General features: G+C 44.7%; 1 protein-coding gene across 1 annotated transcript in view; it reads right to left on the bottom strand.

Moving 5' to 3' along the window:
• Positions 1-22,307, bottom strand: part of LOC139386833 (protein Jumonji-like) — a 56,763-nt gene extending 34,456 nt beyond the window's left edge. Inside the window, exons 1-2 of the mRNA XM_071132683.1 lie at positions 22,139-22,307; positions 4,601-4,792 (exon numbers count right to left, since the gene is read on the bottom strand). Of these exons, the coding sequence (XP_070988784.1) occupies positions 4,601-4,769 (169 nt within the window). The 5' untranslated portion in view covers positions 4,770-4,792; positions 22,139-22,307. The remainder of the gene's footprint in view (positions 1-4,600; positions 4,793-22,138) is intronic.
• Between the last annotated feature and the right edge of the window lie 1,586 nt (positions 22,308-23,893).

Genomic DNA, 23,893 nt, shown 5'->3' with positions numbered 1-23,893 from the left:
CCACTCAATATCTCTTTGACAACAGGAACCAAATACACCAAGAACCACCCAAGGTTATATTAACATCTCATATCCATCCCTTCAAATATCCTGCAGCTTTCAAACTCCAAGTACTGTGACGATAGGCCTACTGAAAGAACGTGTCCAATGTTGGAAAGTAAGATGATAGTGAAACAGAGAAATAGTGTTTGTTGGGTCAGTTAATCAGTGAAAGCAGTGCTCTATATCTGCCTGAGGGAGCTGTATTTTACACGAAGCAGTTGGCCTCCCGCCAGTGCAGCATATTAAAGTGTCCTACTTGGCACAAGCTCTAGCTGGGAGAAGTCTCTGGTTCCCTCAACGTGTGTCGGACCAACACTCTGGCGCCGGGTAACGTTTGGCTTTCCCACAGAGCACTTTTCAGCACACACACACACACACACACACACACACACACACACACACACACACACACACACACACACACACACACACACACACACACACACACACACACACACACACACACACACACACACACACACACCCCCTCTGTATACAGTACACACACACACACACAAACAAATGCTCTCACACACACTCATACACACAAACAAATGCTCACACACACATCCCTCCCCTAACTCTGGCCAGGCTGGTTTAAGTGTATGTCCAACATGTAGACAAGCACTCCTCCTCCTCCTCCATCCATCATAGTTGACAGAATAAACATGAGCTCAACTTTTGACCTCCACAGTAAGTTTCTCTCTCTCTCTGTAAGGTGGTGTCAGTGCTGAGCTGTGTGTGGACTGTTGACCTCCACAGTAAGTTTCTCTCTCTCTCTGTAAGGTGGTGTCAGTGCTGAGCTGTGTGTGGACTGTTGACCTCCACAGTAAGTTTCTCTCTCTCTCTGTAAGGTGGTGTCAGTGCTGAGCTGTGTGTGGACTGTTGACCTCCACAGTAAGTTTCTCTCTCTCTCTGTAAGGTGGTGTCAGTGCTGAGCTGTGTGTGGACTGTTGACCTCCACAGTAAGTTTCTCTCTCTCTGTAAGGTGGTGTCAGTGCTGAGCTGTGTGTGGACTGTTGACCTCCACAGTAAGTTTCTCTCTCTGTAAGGTGGTGTCAGTGCTGAGCTGTGTGTGGACTGTTGACCTCCACAGTAAGTTTCTCTCTCTCTGTAAGGTGGTGTCAGTGCTGAGCTGTGTGTGGACTGTTGACCTCCACAGTAAGTCTCTCTCTCTCTGTAAGGTGGTGTCAGTGCTGAGCTGTGTGTGGACTGTTGACCTCCACAGTAAGTTTCTCTCCCTCTCTGTAAGGTGGTGTCAGTGCTGAGCTGTGTGTGGACTGTTGACCTCCACAGTAAGTTTCTCTCTCTCTCTGTAAGGTGGTGTCAGTGCTGAGCTGTGTGTGGACTGTTGACCTCCACAGTAAGTCTCTCTCTCTCTCTGTAAGGTGGTGTCAGTGCTGAGCTGTGTGTGGACTGTTGACCTCCACAGTAAGTTTCTCTCTCTCTCTGTAAGGTGGTGTCAGTGCTGAGCTGTGTGTGGACTGTTGACCTCCACAGTAAGTTTCTCTCTCTCTCTGTAAGGTGGTGTCAGTGCTGAGCTGTGTGTGGACTGTTGACCTCCACAGTAAGTTTCTCTCTCTCTGATTCCTGCTGAGTTGACTGCAGTCTCTGGTTTCACCCCCCCCCCCCCCCCATACATACTGGACTGTCTGCACAAGACCTAGCATGTTCACATCCGTCCTAAGACACGCTTCCTCAAACAGCAAAACTATTACCTTTATAGTGACCAGGGCCCATAGGTCAAAAACTAAGGGCTCTGGTTAAAAGTAGTGCACTATTTTACCTTTATTTAACTAGGCAAGTCAGTTGAGAACTAATTCTTACTTTCAATGACAGCCTAGGAACAGTGGGTTAACTGCCTGTTCAGGGGCAGAACGACAGATTTTTACCTTGTCAGCTCAGGGATTCGATCTTGCAACCTTTCGGTTACTAGGCCAATGCACTAACCACTAGGCTACCTACCAGCTACCTGCCGCACTATGAAGGGAATAGGGTGATGGGACCTGGTTTAAATGTAGTGCACTATGAAGGGAATAGGGTGATGGGACCTGGTTTAAATGTAGTGCACTATGAAGGGAATAGGGTGATGGGACCTGGTTTAAATGTGGTGCACTATGAAGGGAATAGGGTGCCATTTGTGACTCGGCCTCTGTAGGCCCATAGAACAACCGAGGGCAGAGGAGAGGAGGAGGTCTATATATGTCCAACCATAGGTTCTATATGGAACTCTATATGTCCAACCATAGGTTCTATATGGAACTCTTTATGTCCAACCATGGGTTCTATATGGAACTCTATATGTCCAACCATAGGTTCTATATGGAACTCTTTATGTCCAACCATAGGTTCTATATGGAACTCTGTATGTCCAACCATAGGTTCTATATGGAACTCTATATGTCCAACCATGGGTTCTATATAGAACTCTATATGTCCAACCATAGGTTCTATATGGAACTCTGTATGTCCAACCATAGGTTCTATATGGAACTCTATATGTCCAACCATGGGTTCTATATGGAACTCTATATGTCCAACCATGGGTTCTATATGGAACTCTGTATGTCCAACCATAGGTTCTATATGGAACTCTATATGTCCAACCATGGGTTCTATATGGAACTCTATATGTCCAACCATAGGTTCTATATGGAACTCTATATGTCCAACCATAGGTTCTATATGGAACTATATATGTCCAACCATGGGTTCTATATGGAACTCTGTATGTCCAACCATGGGTTCTATATGGAACTCTATATGTCCAACCATGGGTTCTATATGGAACTCTATATGTTCAACCATAGGTTCTATATGGAACTCTTTATGTATACTGTACAAACATGGCTGCTACTATTTTAAGACCCATGGCCCTGGGTGAGAGCTGCTGCTCCTATAAGACCAATGACCCTGGGTGAGAGCTGCTACTCCTTTAAGACCCATGGCCCTGGGTGAGAGCTGCTGCTCCTATAAGACCCATGGCCCTGGGTGAGAGCTGCTGTTGCTTTAAGACCCATGGCCCTGGGTGAGAGCTGCTACTCCTATAAGACCCATGGCCCTGGGTGAGAGCTGCTACTCCTATAAGACCCATGGCCCTGGGTGAGAGCTGCTGTTCCTTTAAGACCCATGGCCCTGGGTGAGAGCTGCTACTCCTATAAGACCCATGGCCCTGGGTGAGAGCTGCTGCTCCTATAAGACCCATGGCCCTGGGTGAGAGCTGTTGTTCCTTTAAGACCCATGGCCCTGGGTGAGAGTTGCTGCTCCTATAAGACCCATGGCCCTGGGTGAGAGCTGCTGCTCCTATAAGACCCATGGCCCTGGTTTATACTTTGCTTCAGTAGAAGTGAAAAACACCTGGTGCTAGGTGTGTGTGTGTGTGTGTGTGTGTGTGTGTGTGTGTGTGTGTGTGTGTGTGTGTGTGTGTGTGTGTGTGTGTGTGTGTGTGTGTGTGTAAAGGGAGGATGATGGAGCTCTGTTTGTGGACGCGGATCATTGAGTACATGGTTTGCTTCCTAAATGGCACCCTATTCCCTATGTAGTGCACTACTTTGGGACTGGGCCCTGGTTAAAAGTAGTGCACTATAGATTTGGGATGCTCTCCATCAACTCTTGGTGTGAGAGGAGACAGAGATGTAATTCACTAGGCTTCTTCTGATTGGTGAGGGAGAATTATACAGTATGGGCCTCTAGGCTCTGTTACTAGGTAGAGTAGAACGACGTCTGGGAAAGAGTGAGTGATGTGACTGGCTGACTGAGTTATTGTGAGCAAACCGAGCAAACGACTGACTGAGTGAGTGAGTGAGTGAGTGAGTGAGTGAATGACTGAGTGAGTGACTGAGTGAACAAGAAGGAGAACAAAACAACATGGAGATCAGTAGTGAGTACCAAAACAACATGGTATATCAGTAGTGTGTACCAAAACAACATGGTATATCAGTAGTGTGTACCAAAACAACATGGTAGATCAGTAGTGAGTACCAAAACAACATGGTAGATCAGTAGTGTGTATCAAAACAACATGGTAGATCAGTAGTGTGTACCAAAACAACATGGAGATCAGTAGTGAGTACCAAAACAACATGGTATATCAGTAGTGAGTACCAAAACAACATGGTATATCAGTAGTGTGTACCAAAACAACATGGTATATCAGTAGTGTGTATCAAAACAACATGGTATATCAGTAGTGTGTATCAAAACAACATGGAGATCAGTAGTGAGTACCAAAACAACATGGTAGATCAGTAGTGTGTACCAAAACAACATGGAGATCAGTAGTGAGTACCAAAACAACATGGAGATCAGTAGTGTGTACCAAAACAACATGGAGATCAGTAGTGTGTACCAAAACAACATGGAGATCAGTAGTGAGTACCAAAACAACATGGAGATCAGTAGTGAGTACCAAAACAACATGGTATATCAGTAGTGAGTACCAAAACAACATGGTAGATCAGTAGTGTGTACCAAAACAACATGGAGATCAGTAGTGAGTACCAAAACAACATGGTAGATCAGTAGTGAGTACCAAAACAACATGGTAGATCAGTAGTACCATGTCCATTGGAGACCTTCTTCCCCGGCGTTGTTTTGTTTTTCCGCTGTGAGGACGGACAGGAAGTTGAGTTGTGGCTGTGAGCTGACATCCTGTCGTCACACTCCTCCTCTTCATCATCTTCATCCTCCAGATCCACATCATCCTGGGCACTCCCAAAGTACGCCATGTTGCCTGGCAACGCAGCCGAGCCTGAGAGGGAGGATGGGAGGGAGGAGAGTAGAGAGGGGGAGCACAGACAGAGGGATGGGCATGGAGGAAGAGAGGGACAGAGAGAGGGATGGGCATGGAGGAAGAGAGGGACAGAGAGAGGGATGGGCATGGAGGAAGAGAGGGACAGAGAGAGGGATGGGCATGGAGGAAGAGAGGGACAGACAGAGGGATGGGCATGGAGGAAGAGAGGGACAGAGAGAGGGATGGGCATGGAGGAAGAGAGGGACAGAGAGAGGGGTGGGCATGGAGGAAGAGAGGGACAGACAGAGGGATGGGCATGGAGGAAGAGAGGGACAGAGAGAGGGATAGGTATGGAGGAAGAGAGGGACAGAGAGAGGGATGGGCATGGAGGAAGAGAGGGACAGAGAGAGGGAAACAGATGCCTTTAGAAAGGAGTCTGCAGCACACAACTGAGCCGATATTACCACTAGCAACAAGAACATAGCACATAGCAACAAGAACATAGCACATAGCAACTAGCCGTAGCAACAAGAACATTCATTTATTGCAACTCAAACACATTTTGACGTAGAGATACTCAACACAATGATGTAGAGCTCTTATTGCAGTATGACTTGGTTTGAGGCCCTTGTTGGCATGGAAAATGCCAGATGTGCTTCAATCTTCCTCTGACCAGGAAATCAGCTGTCATTTTCTGTTTATTTTCCAATTCTACACGCTGAATCAGCATCGTTGGTCGACACCCAGCAGGTGATCACATGGCCACACCGACACGGTGTGTTTAGTTCTTTACTCATCTCCATCTATACTACCCACCTCCCTCCTCATCTCCATCTATACTACCCACCTCCCTCCTCATCTCCATCTATACTACCCACCTCCCTCCTCATCTCCATCTATACTACCCACCTCCCTCCTCATCTCCATCTATACTACCCACCTCCCTCCTCATCTCCATCTATACTACCCACCTCCCTCCTCATCTCCATCTATACTACCCACCTCCCTCCTCATCTCCATCCATACTACCCACCTCCCTCATCTCCATCTATACTACCCACCTCCCTCCTCATCTCCATCTATACTACCCACCTCCCTCCTCATCTCCATCTATACTACCCACCTCCCTCCTCATCTCCATCTATACTACCCACCTCCCTCCTCATCTCCATCTATACTACCCACCTCCCTCCTCATCTCCATCTATACTACCCACCTCCCTCCTCATCTCCATCTATACTACACACCTCCCTCCTCATCTCCATCTATACTACCCACCTCCCTCCTCATCTCGATCTATACTACCCACCTCCCTCCTCATCTCCATCTATACTACCCACCTCCCTCCTCATCTCCATCTATACTACACACCTCCCTCCTCATCTCCATCTATACTACCCACCTCCCTCCTCATCTCCATCTATACCACCCACCTCCCTCCTCATCTCCATCTATACTACCCACCTCCCTCCTCATCTCCATCTATACTACCCACCTCCCTCCTCATCTCCATCCATACTACCCACCTCCCTCCTCATCTCCATCTATACTACCCACCTCCCTCCTCATCTCCATCTATACTACCCACCTCCCTCCTCATCTCCATCTATACTACCCACCTCCCTCCTCATCTCCATCTATACTACCCACCTCCCTCCTCATCTCCATCTATACTACCCACCTCCCTCCTCATCTCCATCCATACTACCCACCTCCCTCCTCATCTCCATCTATACTACCCACCTCCCTCCTCATCTCCATCTATACTACCCACCTCCCTCCTCATCTCCATCTATACTACCCACCTCCCTCCTCATCTCCATCTATACTACCCACCTCCCTCCTCATCTCCATCTATACTACCCACCTCCCTCCCCATCTCCATCCATACTACCCACCTCCCTCCTCATCTCCATCTATACTACCCACCTCCCTCCTCATCTCCATCTATACTACCCACCTCCCTCCTCATCTCCATCTATACTACCCACCTCCCTCCTCATCTCCATCTATACTACCCACCTCCCTCCCCATCTCCATCCATACTACCCACCTCCCTCCTCATCTCCATCTATACTACCCACCTCCCTCCTCATCTCCATCTATACTACCCACCTCCCTCCTCATCTCCATCTATACTACCCACCTCCCTCCTCATCTCCATCTATACTACCCACCTCCCTCCTCATCTCCATCTATACTACCCACCTCCCTCCTCATCTCCATCCATACTACCCACCTCCCTCCTCATCTCCATCTATACTACCCACCCCCCTCCTCATCTCCATCTATACTACCCACCTCCCTCCTCATCTCCATCCATACTACCCACCTCCCTCCTCATCTCCATCTATACTACCCACCTCCCTCCTCATCTCCATCTATACTACCCACCTCCCTCCTCATCTCCATCTATACTACCCATCTCCCTCCTCATCTCCATCTATACTACCCACCTCCCTCCTCATCTCCATCTATACTACCCACCTCCCTCCTCATCTCCATCTATACTACCCACCTCCCTCCTCATCTGCATCTATACTACCCACCTCCCTCCTCATCTCCATCCATACTACCCACCTCCCTCCTCATCTCCATCTATACTACCCACCTCCCTCCTCATCTCCATCCATACTACCCACCTCCCTCCTCATCTCCATCTATACTACCCACCTCCCTCCTCATCTCCATCCATACTACCCACCTCCCTCCTCATCTCCATCTCCATCCATACTACCCACCTCCCTCCTCATCTGCATCTATACTACCCACCTCCCTCCTCATCTCCATCCATACTACCCACCTCCCTCCTCATCTCCATCCATACTACCCACCTCCCTCCTCATCTCCATCTCCATCCATACTACCCACCTCCCTCCTCATCTCCATCCATACTACCCACCTCCCTCCTCATCTCCATCTATACTACCCACCTCCCTCCTCATCTCCATCTCCATCCATACTACCCACCTCCCTCCTCATCTCCATCCATACTACCCACCTCCCTCCTCATCTCCATCCATACTACCCACCTCCCTCCTCATCTCCATCTCCATCCATACTACCCACCTCCCTCCTCATCTCCATCCATACTACCCACCTCCCTCCCCATCTCCATCTATACTACCCACCTCCCTCCTCATCTCCATCTCCATCTATACTACCCACCTCCCTCCTCATCTCCATCTCCATCCATACTACCCACCTCCCTCCTCATAGTTGTAATCACGAGGAATAAAGACCACACCCGATATCCTTGTATTAAAAATGTTTCCACCGTCTCTATGCACACTCACAGGACTCTGCACACTCTCACACACTGAAACTCCAACTCACACACAACATGCACACACTGTCACATTGGCACAAATTATTCGGGAGACAGGCGCAGGAATGCGTAATAGTAAAATTAAACCCAAATTACGGCGTGCTGAGTAAAGGAACAGGGACGAAGACCAAACAAACACTTAAAAAATAACACAGGGTAGAATCCCAAAACAAAAGAGCGAGGAGTTCCTCAGATAAATAATGATTAACACGCAGGACGAGACCCGTAATCATCTGCGCACAATGGTACGAAAGCCAAAACACACAGCACAGGTAGTCAAACATCCCAACAGCCCAATGGAAACCAAAGGGAACACTTATACAAGTACTAATCAGTGGGAACAGGGGCCAGGTAACCGTAATGAACGTTCCGGAGGGATCCGTGACACACACATTTATACTGACTCTACACACACACATTTATACTGACTCTACACACACACACATTTATACTGACTCTACACACACACACATTTATACTGACTCTACACACACACACATTTATACTGAATCTACACACACACACATTTATACTGACTCTACACACACACACACACACATTTATACTGACTCTACACACACACACACATTTATACTGACTCTACACACACACACACATTTATACTGACTCTACACACACACACATTTATACTGACTCTACACACACACACACATTTATACTGAATCTACACACACACACATTTATACTGACTCTACACACACACACACACACATTTATACTGACTCTACACACACACACACATTTATACTGACTCTACACACACACACATTTATACTGACTCTACACACACACATTTATACTGACTCTACACACACACATTTATACTGACTCTACACACACACACATTTATACTGACTCTACACACACACACTTTTATACGGACTCTACACACACACACATTTATACTGACTCTACACACATTTATACTGACTCTACACACACACACTTTTATACGGACTCTACACACACACACATTTATACTGACTCTACACACATTTATACTGACTCTACACACACACACATTTATACTGACTCTACACACATTTATACTGACTCTACACACATTTATACTGACTCTACACACACACACATTTATACTGACTCTACACACATTTATACTGACTCTACACACATTTATACTGACTCTACACACATTTATACTGACTCTACACACATTTATACTGACTCTACACACATTTATACTGACTCTACACACATTTATACTGACTCTACACACATTTATACTGACTCTACACACATTTATACTGACTCTACACACATTTATACTGACTCTACACACATTTATACTGACTCTACACACATTTATACTGACTCTACACACATTTATACCGACTCTACACACATTTATACTGACTCTACACACACACACATTTATACTGACTCTACACACACACACACATTTATACTGACTCTACACACACACACACATTTATACTGACTCTACACACACACACATTTATACTGACTCTACACACATTTATACTGACTCTACACACATTTATACTGACTCTACACACATTTATACTGACTCTACACACATTTATACTGACTCTACACACACATTTATACTGACTCTACACACATTTATACTGACTCTACACACACACACACATTTATACTGACTCTACACACACACACACACATTTATACTGACTCTACACACACACACACATTTATACTGACTCTACACACACACACATTTATACTGACTCTACACACATTTATACTGACTCTACACACACACACATTTATACCGACTCTACACACATTTATACTGACTCTACACACACACACAGTCACATACAATCATAATTTACACTGCTGCTACTCTGTTTGTCATATATCCTGATGCCTAGTCACCTTACTCCTCTACATATCTACCTCCATCACTCCAGTGTCCCTGTACATTGTTAATATGGTACTGAACTGACCCTGTATATAGTATGTTTACCCCTCTACATATCTACCTCTATAACTCCAGTATCCCTGTACATTGTTAATATGGTACTGAACTGACCCTGTATATAGTATGTTTACCCCTCTACATATCTACCTCTATCACTCCAGTATCCCTGTACATTGTTAATATGGTACTGAACTGACCCTGTATATAGTATGTTTACCCCTCTACATATCTACCTCTATCACTCCAGTGTCCCTGTACATTGTTAATATGGTACTGAACTGACCCTGTATATAGTATGTTTACCCCTCTACATATCTACCTCTATCACTCCAGTATCCCTGTACATTGTTAATATGGTACTGAACTGACCCTGTATATAGTATGTTTACCCCTCTACATATCTACCTCCATCACTCCAGTATCCCTGTACATTGTTAATATGGTACTGAACTGATCCTGTATATAGTATGTTTACCCCTCTACATATCTACCTCTATCACTCCAGTATCCCTGTACATTGTTAATATGGTAATGAACTGATCCTGTTTACAGCTTCTTACTTTCTCCTGTTCTTTTTATTTCTTATTTTTATATCTCCCGTGTTTTTGTTCTACCTTGTTATTTTTAGTACCACATTGATATTGATTACTGCATTGTTGGGTTTAGAGTTTGTTAAAAAAGGCATTTCACTGTATTTGTGCACGTGACATTAAAACACATCTGGACACACCACATGTCTATAGGACACCCTGTATTAACAGCCCCTGGGCCATGACACTAACCAACCAACCCTGGAGGCATCAGCTGAAGCTAATGACAGGAAGCATCCCAAATGGCACCCTATTCTCTACATAGTGCCCTACTTTTGATCAAGACCCATATGGCTCTGGTCAAAAAGTATGCACTTCAGTCTGTACGTGCCCTAGTCACAAGTAGTGCACTATGTAGGGAATAGGGTGCCATTTGGGACGAAGACAGCTCCCTCCGTCCCCCCGACCTCCCTCTAGTCCACCATGACGATGATCCTCACTGAGAGGAGACCCCAGGCTACTGCCCTCCTCACAATGGAGAGCCTGTTCAGCCTACTCAGCCCTCATCTCGGCCCAAGGGCAAATGAATGGCCATTTATCCTCTCTGAAGGTCAGCGGGTCCATGGCACTGCATGCCTGCCGCCTGGGCTGCCATGTGATCGTGCATTGGGGAGATAGTATGCAGAGTTGCATGGTGGGCTAGTAATTGATTGCAGTTAGGCTTTGCATTGGGGCTGGTGTGAATGTGTACGGGCATTGAGGAAAGATTCCATTGAGTTGCATGGGCTAGACCAAGATAATCGATCAGAAAAGCAATCATGATAATATAGTTGCATGGGCTAGACCAAGATAATCGATCAGAAAGGCAATCATGATAATATAGTTGCATGGGCTAGACCAAGATAATCAATCAGAAAGGCAATCATGATAATATAGTTGCATGGGCTAGACCAAGATAATCGATCAGAAAGGCAATCATGATAATATAGTTGCATGGGAGAGAAAAACGCTGAGCTTTAATGCCAGTGTGCATTTGTACTGCTTTCCATAATGCTACATGTTGAAGTATGACACTTGACATAAGACTAGTCTGAGCAGCAGGTGGGCAGGTATTTGCTGTTCCTGGTGGTATGTGAGCTGGTTGGTAATGTGGTGTACTGTAAGCTGGTTGGTATTGTAGTGTACTGTGAGCTGGTTGGTATTATAGTGTACTGTGAGTGTGAGCTGATTGGTATTATAGTGTACTGTGAGTGTGAGCTGATTGGTATTATAGTGTACTGTGAGTGTGAGCTGGTTGGTATTGTAGTGTACTGTGACTGTGAGCTGGTTGGTATTGTAATGTACTGTGAGCTGGTTGGTATTGTAGTGTACTGTGCGCTGGTTGGTATTGTAGTGTACTGTGAGTGTGAGCTGGTTGGTATTGTAGTGTACTGTGAGTGTGAGATGGTTGGTATTGTAGTAGACTGTGAGTGTGAGCTAGTTGGTATTGTAGTGTACTGTGAGCTGGTTGGTATTGTAGTGTACTGTGAGCTGGTTGGTATTGTAGTGTACTGTGAGCTGGTTGGTACTGTAGTGTACTGTGAGCTGGTTGGTATTGTAGTGTACTGTAAGCTGGTTGGTAATGTAGTGTACTGTGAGTGTGAGCTGGTTGGAAATGTAGTATACTGTGAGCTGGTTGGTATTGTAGTGTACTGTGAGCTGGTTGGCATTATAGTGTACTGTGAGTGTGAGCTGGTTGGTATTGTAGTGTACTGTGACTGTGAGCTGGTTTGTATTGTAGTGTACTGTGAGCTGGTTGGTATTGTAGTGTACTGTGAGCTGGTTGGTATTGTAGTGTACTGTGAGTGTGAGCTGGTTGGTGTTGTAGCATACTGTGAGTGTGAGCTGGTTGGTATTGTAGTGTACTGTGAGCTGGTTGGTATTGTAGTATACTGTGAGCTGGTTTGTATTGTAGTGTACTGTGAGCTGGTTGGTATTGTAGTGTACTGTGAGCTGGTTGGTATTGTAGTGTACTGTGAGTGTGAGCTGGTTGGTATTGTAGTGTACTGTGACTGTGAGCTGGTTTGTATTGTAGTGTACTGTGAACTGGTTGGTATTGTAGTATACTGTGAGCTGGTTGGTATTGTAGTGTACTGTGAGCTGGTTGGTATTGTAGTATACTGTGAGCTGGTTGGTATTGTAGTGTACTGTGACTGTGAGCTGGTTTGTATTGTAGTGTACTGTGAGCTGGTTGGTATTGTAGTATACTGTGAGCTGGTTGGTATTGTAGTGTACTGTGAGCTGGTTGGTATTATAGTATACTGTGACTGTGAGCTGGTTTGTATTGTAGTGTACTGTGAGCTGGTTGGTATTGTAGTATACTGTGAGCTGGTTGGTATTGTAGTGTACTGTGAGCTGGTTGGTATTATAGTGTACTGTGAGTGTGAGCTGATTGGTATTATAGTGTACTGTGAGTGTGAGCTGATTGGTATTATAGTGTACTGTGAGTGTGAGCTGGTTAGTATTGTAGCATACTGTGAGTGTGAGCTGGTTGGTACTGTAGTGTACTGTGAGCTGGTTGGTAGTGTAGTGTACTGTGAGCTGGTTGGTAGTGTAGTGTACTGTGAGATGGTTGGTAGTGTAGTGTACTGTGAGATGGTTGGTATTATAGTGTACTGTGAGCTGGTTGGTAGTGTAGTGTACTGTGAGATGGTTGGTAGTGTAGTGTACTGTGAGATGGTTGGTATTGTAGTGTACTGTGAGCTGGTTGGTATTATAGTATATTGTGATCTGGTTGGTATTGTAGTGTACTGTGAGCTGGTTGGTATTGTAGTGTACTGTGAGCTGGTTGGTATTGTAGTGTACTGTGAGCTGGTTGGTATTGTAGTGTACTGTGAGTGTGAGCTGGTTGGTACTGTAGTGTACTGTGTGTGTCAGCTGGTTGGTACTGTAGTGTACTGTGAGCTGGTTGGTACTGTAGTGTACTGTGAGCTGGTTGGTATTGTAGTGTACTGTGAGCTGGTTGGTACTTTAGTGTACTGTGAGCTGGTTGGTACTGTAGTGTACTGTGAGCTGGTTGGTACTGTAGTGTACTGTGAGCTGGTTGGTACTGTAGTGTACTGGTTGGTACTGTAGTGTACTGTGAGCTGGTTGGTACTGTAGTGTACTGTGAGCTGGTTGGTATTGTAGTGTACTGTGAGCTGGTTGGTACTTTAGTGTACTGTGAGCTGGTTGGTAGTGTAGTGTACTGTGAGCTGGTTGGTACTGTAGTGTACTGTGAGCTGGTTGGTATTGTAGTGTACTGTGAGCTGGTTGGTACTGTAGTGTAACGTTGTGTGGGCCGCTGACTGTAAGTGATTTATTAGCCGGTTGACTGGGTTTTCCGTCTCCTTGCCATAGGAAAGGCTAATATATTCTACAGGCCTTTAGGCTATAGGCTTACTCTGTCTACGTCCCAAATGGGGCACGTCCTTTGTAGTGCACTACTTTTGAACAGGACCCATAAGGCTCTGGTGAAAAGTAGTGCACTACATAGGGAATAGGGTCCCCATAGGACTCTGGTCAACAGTAGTGCACTACATAGGGAATAGGGTGCCCATAGGACTCTGGTCAAGAGTAGTGCACCACATAGGGAATAGGGTCCCCATAGGACTCTGGTCAACAGTAGTGCACTACATAGGGAATAGGGTCCCCATAGGACTCTGGTCAACAGTAGTTCACTACATAGGGAATAGGGTCCCCATAGGACTCTGGTCAACAGTAGTTCACTACATAGGGAATAGGGTCCCCATAGGACTCTGGTCAACAGTAGTTCACTACATAGGGAATAGGGTGCCCATAGGACTCTGGTCAAGAGTAGTGCACCACATAGGGAATAGGGTGCCATTTGGGATGCCACTATGGAAAATATTTAGTTAAAATAGAGGCAAGGATAGAAACAGCTGCTAATAAAGCTGGTGGTTTTCTTCCCTTTTCCTCTATAATAAATGAGGATATAGTGTTACAGGAAACACATTATTACTCCAATAAATGCAAATAAAGACACATTATTTACCAACGGTAAAGTACAGCAGGACTCATTCATTCACTTCCTGGTGTGTTACATGTACCTTGTCTACAATAGTGTTGTGCTAGATGTAACTAACCTTGGTGGTGCCCTGAGGAGTGTCTTGAAGTTAAATGTAGAGTAAACTAGTGTTAGATTCAGATGGACCAAAAGGGCAGAATGGAAAATGTGACCTAGGTAAGGGGTCTTTAGTCATTTTCTGTTCATTTCCTGATGATTGTACATGTTGAATCACCGCCGTTTGTCGACACCCAGCAGGTGATGTGCAGTGCAGAGCTGTCATTCGTTATAGTATGTCTTGTCCTTAACTGCTCTGTGGAAGAGCTTTGGTTTTCTTGTCAACAGAGGCTTAACAACCCAGCAGGGGTCTATAACATAACGGGTTTGTCAATCAGTCAGTCAGCCAGCCAGCCAGCTAGCCATTCAGTCCGCCAGCCAGTCAGCCAGCCAGTCTGTCTCCCAGTCAGCCAGCCAGTCAGCCATTCAGCCAGTCTGTCTCCCAGTCAGCTAGCCAGTCAGCCATTCAGCCAGTCTGTCTCCCAGTCAGCCAGCCAGTCTGTCTCCCAGTCAGCTAGCCAGTCAGCCATTCAGCCAGTCTGTCTCCCAGTCAGCCAGCCAGTCTGTCTCCCAGTCAGCCAGCCAGTCTGTCTCCCAGTCAGCCATTCAGTTCACCAGTCCGCATGGTCAGCCAGACAGCCAGCCAGTCAGTCAGTCAGGTACACTAATTCACCAGGGCTCAGCGGGAGACAGGCTGAAGAGAAAGGCTGATTTGTTTACAGCAGCAGTCTGTTTGTCAGTCTGTCTCAGGAGAGCTCCTCTAACAGGCCTGCTGTTTCCTGGCTGCCTAGAGATCTGATAACAGGCCTGCTGTCTCCATGAATACACAGCAGGGTTTGTTACACAGTGTACTGTGACTATACAAGTGTGAAGATGCTCTTTCTGCACAAGAGAGATTTGCTTATTTGCTCATGGTGGCGCAATGCGCAGGATGACAGGATGCCATAGCTCTCTGTTGTTCATGACAGCTAGTATAATAGGTCAATAAATAAAGAGACATGGATTATTTTCTTCCTCACAACAATGATGTGAAAGTAGAGTACACTGGGGGATAAATCATATATATTTCCTACATCCTGTCACGCCCTGACCATAGAGAGCTGTTTATTATCTATGTTGGTTGGGTCGGGGTGTGATTTAGGGTGGGTTATCTAGGGGAATTGTATATCTATGTTGGCCTGCTACGATCCCCAATCAGAGGCAGCTGTTAATCGTTGTCTCTGGTTGGGGATCATATTTAGGTAGCCATTTCCCCCATTGTATTTGTGGGATCTTGACTATGTTTGTGTGTAGTTGCTTTCTGCACGGCATGTAGCTTCACGTTTAGTTTATTCGCTTGATTGTTTTTTGTGCTTTAAGTTTCTCTTATAAATAAAATGATGGAAACATACCACGCTGCATCTTGGTCCACTCATTTCAACGACCGTGACACATCCGGCCTGTGACGGGGAGTCCCACAGGGTGGCGCACAGCATCGTCCGGGTTTGGCCGGGGTAGGCCGTCATTGTAAATAATAATTTGTTCTTAACTGACTTGCCTAGTTAAATAAAGGTTCAATAAAAGGTTAAATAAAGGTTAAATAAAGGTTAAATAAAGGTTCAATAAAGGTTCAATAAAGGTTCAATTTAAAAAATACAGAGAATACAGAGTTCTGGTGTCTTCAGGATTCTACTGTCATTTATGTTCTCCTACAGTCAGTTTGTACACATCACAATACCTCAGGCCTGGATTATGTTCAGTGTTATTTGGTAGATGACTTAGTGAAAATCACTGCACAATACTGGATTATGTTCAGTGTTATTTGGTAGATTACTTAGTGAAAATCACTACACAATACTGTACATGCAGCCTATGCATTTGACTGACTGTATTCGATTGAACATCTATCAAATGGAGATTAATTCATATTCTGACTTGACACGCTCAACATTTAAATGCTTGTTCTTGGATTTTATGCAGCTTTCCAAGTTAAATAGATGTAAATAAAGGAGCTTTCATCGTGTTGGAAATAATTGACTACTTTTCCCAGCTAGACTTTTAGACTGATATCCAATGAGCATATGAAGTCATGTCTGTGTGAAAGATCAGTTGGTCGGTTGGAAAGCACTGCTTTAAAACACAACGACTACATCCCAAATGGCACCCTATTCCCTATATAGTGCACTAGTCAGAAGTAATATTTAGGGAATAAGGTGCAATTTGGGACGCAACCAACAGCTAGTGCTGCTGCTGTTGTTCCATTGACACCACTACTATACTGTTCCATTGACACTCCACTGCTATACTGTTCCATTGACACCACTACTATACTGTTCCATTGACACTCCACTGCTATACTGTTCTATTGACACCACTACTATACTGTTCCATTGACACTCCACTACTATACTGTTCCATTGACACTCCACTACTATACTGTTCCATTGACACTCCACTACTATACTGTTCTATTGACACCACTACTATACTGTTCCATTGACACCACTACTATACTGTTCCATTGACACCACTACTATACTGTTCCATTGACACCACTACTATACTGTTCCATTGACACTCCACTACTATACTGTTCCATTGACACCACTACTATACTGTTCCATTGACACTCCACTACTATACTGTTCCATTGACACTCCACTACTATACTGTTCCATTGACACCACTACTATACTGTTCCATTGACACCACTACTATACTGTTCCATTGTCACTCCACTACTATACTGTTCCATTGACACTCCACTACTATACTGTTCCATTGACACCACTACTATACTGTACTATTGACACCACTACTATACTGTTCCATTGACACTCCGCTACTATACTGTTCCATTGACACTCCACTGCGATACTGTTCTATTGACACCACTACTATATTGTTCCATTGACACTCCACTACTATACTGTTCCATTGACACTCCACTACTATACTGTTCCATTGACACTCCACTACTATACTGTTCCATTGACACTCCACTACTATACTGTTCCATTGACACTCCTACTATACTGTTCCATTGACACCACTACTATACTGTTCCATTGACACTCCACTGCTATACTGTTCCATTGACACCACTACTATACTGTTCCATTGACACTCCACTACTATACTGTTCCATTGACACCACTACTATACTGTTCCATTGACACTCCACTACTATCCTGTTCCATTGACACTCCACTACTATACTGTTCTATTGACACTCCACTACTATACTGTTCCATTGACACTCCACTACTATACTGTTCCATTGACACTCCACTACTATACTGTTCCATTGACACCACCACTACTATACTGTTCCATTGACACCACTACTATACTGTTCCATTGACACCACACTACTATATTGTTCCATTGACACTCCACTGCTATACTGTTCTATTGACACCACTACTATACTGTTCCATTGACACTCCACTACTATACTGTTCCATTGACACTCCACTACTATACTGTTCCATTGACACCACTACTATACTGTTCCATTGACACCACTACTATACTGTTCCATGGACACCACTACTATACTGTTCCATTGACACTCCACTACTATACTGTTCCATTGACACTCCACTGCTATACTGTTCCATTGACACCACTACTATACTGTTCTATTGACACCACTGCTATACTGTTCCATTGACACCACTACTATACTGTTCCATTGACACTCCACTACTATACTGTTCCATTGACACTCCACTACTATACTGTTCCATTGACACCACTACTATACTGTTCCATTGACACCACTACTATACTGTTCCATGGACACCACTACTATACTGTTCCATTGACACCACTACTATACTGTTCCATGGACACCACTACTATACTGTTCCATTGACACTCCACTACTATACTGTTCCATTGACACCACTACTATACTGTTCCATGGACACCACTGCTATACTGTTCCATTGACACCACTACTATACTGTTCCATTGACACCACTACTATACTGTTCCATTGACACCACTACTATACTGTTCCATGGACATCACTACTATACTGTTCCATTGACACTCCACTACTATACTGTTCCATTGACACCACTACTATACTGTTCCATGGACACCACTGCTATACTGTTCCATTGACACCACTACTATACTGTTCCATTGACACCACTGCTATACTGTTCCATTGACACCACTGCTATACTGTTCCATTGACACCACTACTATACTGTTCCATTGACACTCCACTACTATACTGTTCCATTGACACCACTACTATACTGTTCCATGGACACCACTACTATACTGTTCCATTGACACTCCACTACTCTACTGTTCCATTGACACTCCACTGCGATACTGTTCCATTGACACTCCACTTCTATACTGTTCCATTGACACCACTACTATACTGTTCCATTGACACTCCACTACTATACTGTTCCATTGACACTCCACTGCTATACTGTTCCATTGATACTCCACTACTATACTGTTCCATTGACACTCCACTGCTATACTGTTCCATTGACACTCCACTACTATACTGTTCCATTGACACTCCACTGCTATACTATTCCATTGACACTCCACTACTATACTGTTCCATTGACACTCCACTACTATACTGTTCCATTGACACTCCACTACTATACTGTTCTATTGACACCACTACTATACTGTTCCATTGACACTCCACTACTATACTGTTCCATTGACACTCCACTACTATACTGTTCCATTGACACTCCACTACTATACTGTTCCATTGACACTCCACTGCTATACTGTTCTATTGACACCACTACTATACTGTTCCATTGACACTCCACTACTATACTGTTCCATTGACACTCCACTACTATACTGTTCCATTGACACCACTACTATACTGTTCCATTGACACCACTACTATACTGTTCCATTGACACCACTACTATACTGTTCCATTGACACTCCACTACTATACTGTTCCATTGACACTCCACTACTATACTGTTCCATTGACACTCCACTACTATACTGTTCCATTGACACTCCACTACTATACTGTTCCATTGACACCACTACTATACTGTTCCATTGACACTCCACTACTATACTGTTCCATTGACACTCCACTACTATACTGTTCCATTGACACTCCACTACTATACTGTTCCATTGACACTCCACTACTATACTGTTCCATTGACACCACTACTATACTGTTCCATTGACACTCCACTACTATACTGTTCCATTGACACCACTACTATACTGTTCCATTGACACCACTACTATACTGTTCCATTGACACTCCACTACTATACTGTTCCATTGACACTCCACTACTATACTGTTCCATTGACACTCCACTACTATACTGTTCCATTGACACTCCACTACTATACTGTTCCATTGACACTCCACTACTATACTGTTCCATTGACACCACTACTATACTGTTCCATTGACACTCCACTACTATACTGTTCCATTGACACCACTACTATACTGTTCCATTGACACCACTACTATACTGTTCCATTGACACTCCACTACTATACTGTTCCATTGACACTCCACTACTATACTGTTCCATTGACACTCCACTACTATACTGTTCCATTGACACTCCACTACTATACTGTTCCATTGACACCACTACTATACTGTTCCATTGACACCACTACTATACTGTTCCATTGACACCACTACTATACTGTTCCATTGACACCACTACTATACTGTTCCATTGACACCACTACTATACTGTTCCATTGACACCACTACTATACTGTTCCATTGACACTCCACTGCTATACTGTTCTATTGACACCACTACTATACTGTTCCATTGACACCACTACTATACTGTTCCATTGACACCACTACTATACTGTTCCATTGACACCACTGCTATACTGTTCCATTGACACTCCACTACTATACTGTTCCATTGACACCACTACTATACTGTTCCATTGACACCACTACTATACTGTTCCATTGACACCACTGCTATACTGACAAGTTACAGAGATAGAGACACAGATCAGCATGAATGTATTCTCTGATTTGGTACGTAAGTTTCAGTGTTTGTCTGGTTTGACTGGCTATTCCAACCCCTTCATCACTAGATGAATAGGATAAGCCACTGAGACATATTCAAGGCTGTCTGGAACCTGAAGCTGTCACTAACTTTTTCAGTGGGAAAAGAGATTTGTGTTTGAGGTTGAGGTTGAGGTTAGGAGGAAGCCAACCCACAGTATAATGGACTGTAATTCAGATCCACCCTGGGACTGGAGCCAGACCAGACACTCTAAATACTTAGCACAGTTACAGGCCACTTAAAGGGAACACCATCATAAAACCAGAACTGTGTCCCTAGTGGCACCCTATTCCATACATAGCGCACTACTTACTGCATTAGCCTATGACATTGAAGCATTACTTCCTCGTGAGCTCGTGTTCCGCATTCGACCAATAAGCTTACGCGACAGGTTGCCAAGTCAGCCCACGACTAAAACTGTTGAACACGTGTACAATCCACTTCACAGTAGTACATGAGGGAACACACACACACACACACACACACACACACACACACACACACACACAGCACTTCAACACATAACTGAACTTTGCAATCCAAATGTGTTCATTTGTGTAAAATGGGATTGGACATAAAAGTGCACAGAATGTCACACCTTGATCTGTTTTTCACCTGTCTTGTGCTTGTCTCCACCCCCTACCAGGTGTCTCCGAGGAGGTCTCCACCCCCTACCAGGTGTCTCCGAGGAGGTCTCCACCCCCTACCAGGTGTCTCCGAGAAGGTCTCCACCCCCTACCAGGTGTCTCCGAGGAGGTCTCCACCCCCTACCAGGTGTCTCCGAGGAGGTCTCCACCCCCTACCAGGTGTCTCCGAGGAGGTCTCCACCCCCTACCAGGTGTCTCCGAGGAGGTCTCCACCCCCTACCAGGTGTCTCCGAGGAGGTCTCCACCCCCTACCAGGTGTCTCCGAGGAGGTCTCCACCCCCTACCAGGTGTCTCCGAGGAGGTCTCCATTATCTCCTGTGTATTTATTGCTGCGTTTTCTGTTTGTCTGTTGCCAGTTCGTCTTGTCCTGTCAAGTCCTACCAGCGTGTTCCCTGTGTTTTCCTGTGCTCTAGTTTTTTGTTTCTCCTAGTCTTCCCAGTTCTGACATGTCTGCCTATCATGACCCTGATCATGCCTGTTGTCCTGTACCTGTCTGACTCTGATTTGGATTAGGACTCTTTGCCTGTCTTGACTTACCTTTCCTCTGCCCCTTGTTCTATAATAAACTCTGAGACTCGTACTATCTGCCTCCTGTGTCTGTATCTGGGTCTTAGTCTGAGCCGTGACACAGAAGCCCTTTATATTGTGGTAGGTCTCCCTTGTAAAAGAGCTATTCTGACCTCTACGGAACTTCCTGGATAAATCAAAGTTCCATAAAAACTAAAGGTTGCAGGCCACTCACCTCGTAAACAGAGGAAGGTGAGGAAGTCCTCGGTCTTGGGCTTGCGTCTGGTGAGGTCGCTGAGGGGAGAGGTGGGGCTGGGGGGCAAGAGGGTCTCAGACAGCTTGATCGGTGTGGCACTGGGGGAGCTGGGCTGAGACTGGGCAAACTTCCTCTGAGCCTGCAGCCGTGGTCTGGCAAGGGAGAGAAGAGACATTTTTACATTTACATTCTATGGGCCCTGGTAGTAAACTAGTGCACTGAATAGGGTGTCATTTCTCTTTGGGAAGAGATGAGACAGATATCAATATTACCCAATTACAAATATCCAACTGATTCACTGGGCCAATAAATGGAAGTAATTAGAATATTCCTGCCTTCAGTTGATAATCTCTCTCTCTCTCTCTCTCTCTCTCTCTCTCTCTCTCTCTCTCTTTCTCTCTCTCTCTCTCTCTTCAGTTGATAAGCTCTCTCTCTCTCTTTCAGTTGATAATCTCTCTCTCTCTCTCTCTCTCTCTCTCTCTCTCTCTCTCTCTCTCTCTCTTCAGTTGATAATCTCTCTCTCTCTCTCTTTCAGTTGATAAGCTCTCTCTCTCTCTTCAGTTGATAAGCTCTCTCTCTCTCTTCAGTTGATAAACTCTCTCTCTTCAGTTGATAAACTCTCTCCCTTCAGTTGATAAGCTCCCTCTCTCTCTTCAGTTGATAAGCTTTCTCTCTCTCTCTTTCAGTTGATAAGCTCTCTCTCTCTCTCTCTCTCTCTCTCTCTTTAGTTGATAAGCTCTCTCTCTTTCAGTTGATAAGCTCTCTCTCTCTCTTCTCTGTCTCTCTCACTCTCTCTTCAGTTGATAAGCTCTCTCTCTTCTCTGTCTCGCTCTCTCTCTTCAGTTGATAAGCTCTCTCTCTCTCTCTCTCTCAGTTGATAAGCTCTCTCTCTCTTCAGTTGATAAGGTCTCTCTCTCTCTCTCTTCAGTTGATAAGCTCTCTTTCTTTTCAGGTGATAAGCTCTCACTCTTCAGTTGATAAGCTCTCTCTTCAGTTGATAAGCTCTCTTTCTTTTCAGGTGATAAGCTCTCACTCTTCAGTTGATAAGCTATCTCTCTTCAGTTGATAAGCTCTCTCTCTTCAGTTGATAAGCTCTCTCTCTCTCTTCAGTTGATAAGCTCTCTCCTCTCTCTCTCTTTCAGTTGATAAGCTCTCTATCTCTCTTCAGTTGATAAGCTCGCTCTCTCTCTCTTCAGTTGATAAGCTCTCTCTCTCTTCAGTTGATAAGCTCTCTCTCTCTCTCTTCAGTTGATAAGCTCTCTCTCTCTCTCTTCAGTTGATAAGCACTCTCTATCTCTTCACTTGATAAGCTCTCTCCTCTCTCTTCAGTTGATAAGCTCTCTCTCTCTCTTCAGTTGATAAGCTCTCTCCTCTCTCTATCTCTCTTCAGTTGATAAGCTCTCTCTCTCTCTTCTTCAGTTGATAAGCTCTCTCTCTCTTCAGTTGATAAGCTCTCTCTCTCTCTTCAGTTGATAAGCTCTCTCCTCTCTCTCTCTATCTCTCTTCAGTTGATAAGCTCGCTCTCTCTCTCTTCAGTTGATAAGCTCTCTCTCTCTCTCTCAGTTGATAAGCTCTCTCTCTCTCTTCAGTTGATAAGCTCTCTCTCTCTTCAGTTGATAAGCACTCTCTATCTCTTCACTTGATAAGCTCTCTCCTCTCTCTTCAGTTGATAAGCTCTCTCTCTCTCTTCAGTTGATAAGCTCTCTCCTCTCTCTATCTCTCTTCAGTTGATAA

The sequence above is a fragment of the Oncorhynchus clarkii genome, chromosome 3 (assembly GCF_045791955.1).
Source record: "Oncorhynchus clarkii lewisi isolate Uvic-CL-2024 chromosome 3, UVic_Ocla_1.0, whole genome shotgun sequence".
Lineage (NCBI taxonomy): Eukaryota > Metazoa > Chordata > Actinopteri > Salmoniformes > Salmonidae > Oncorhynchus > Oncorhynchus clarkii.
This window is presented reverse-complemented; position numbering and strand designations above follow the sequence as displayed.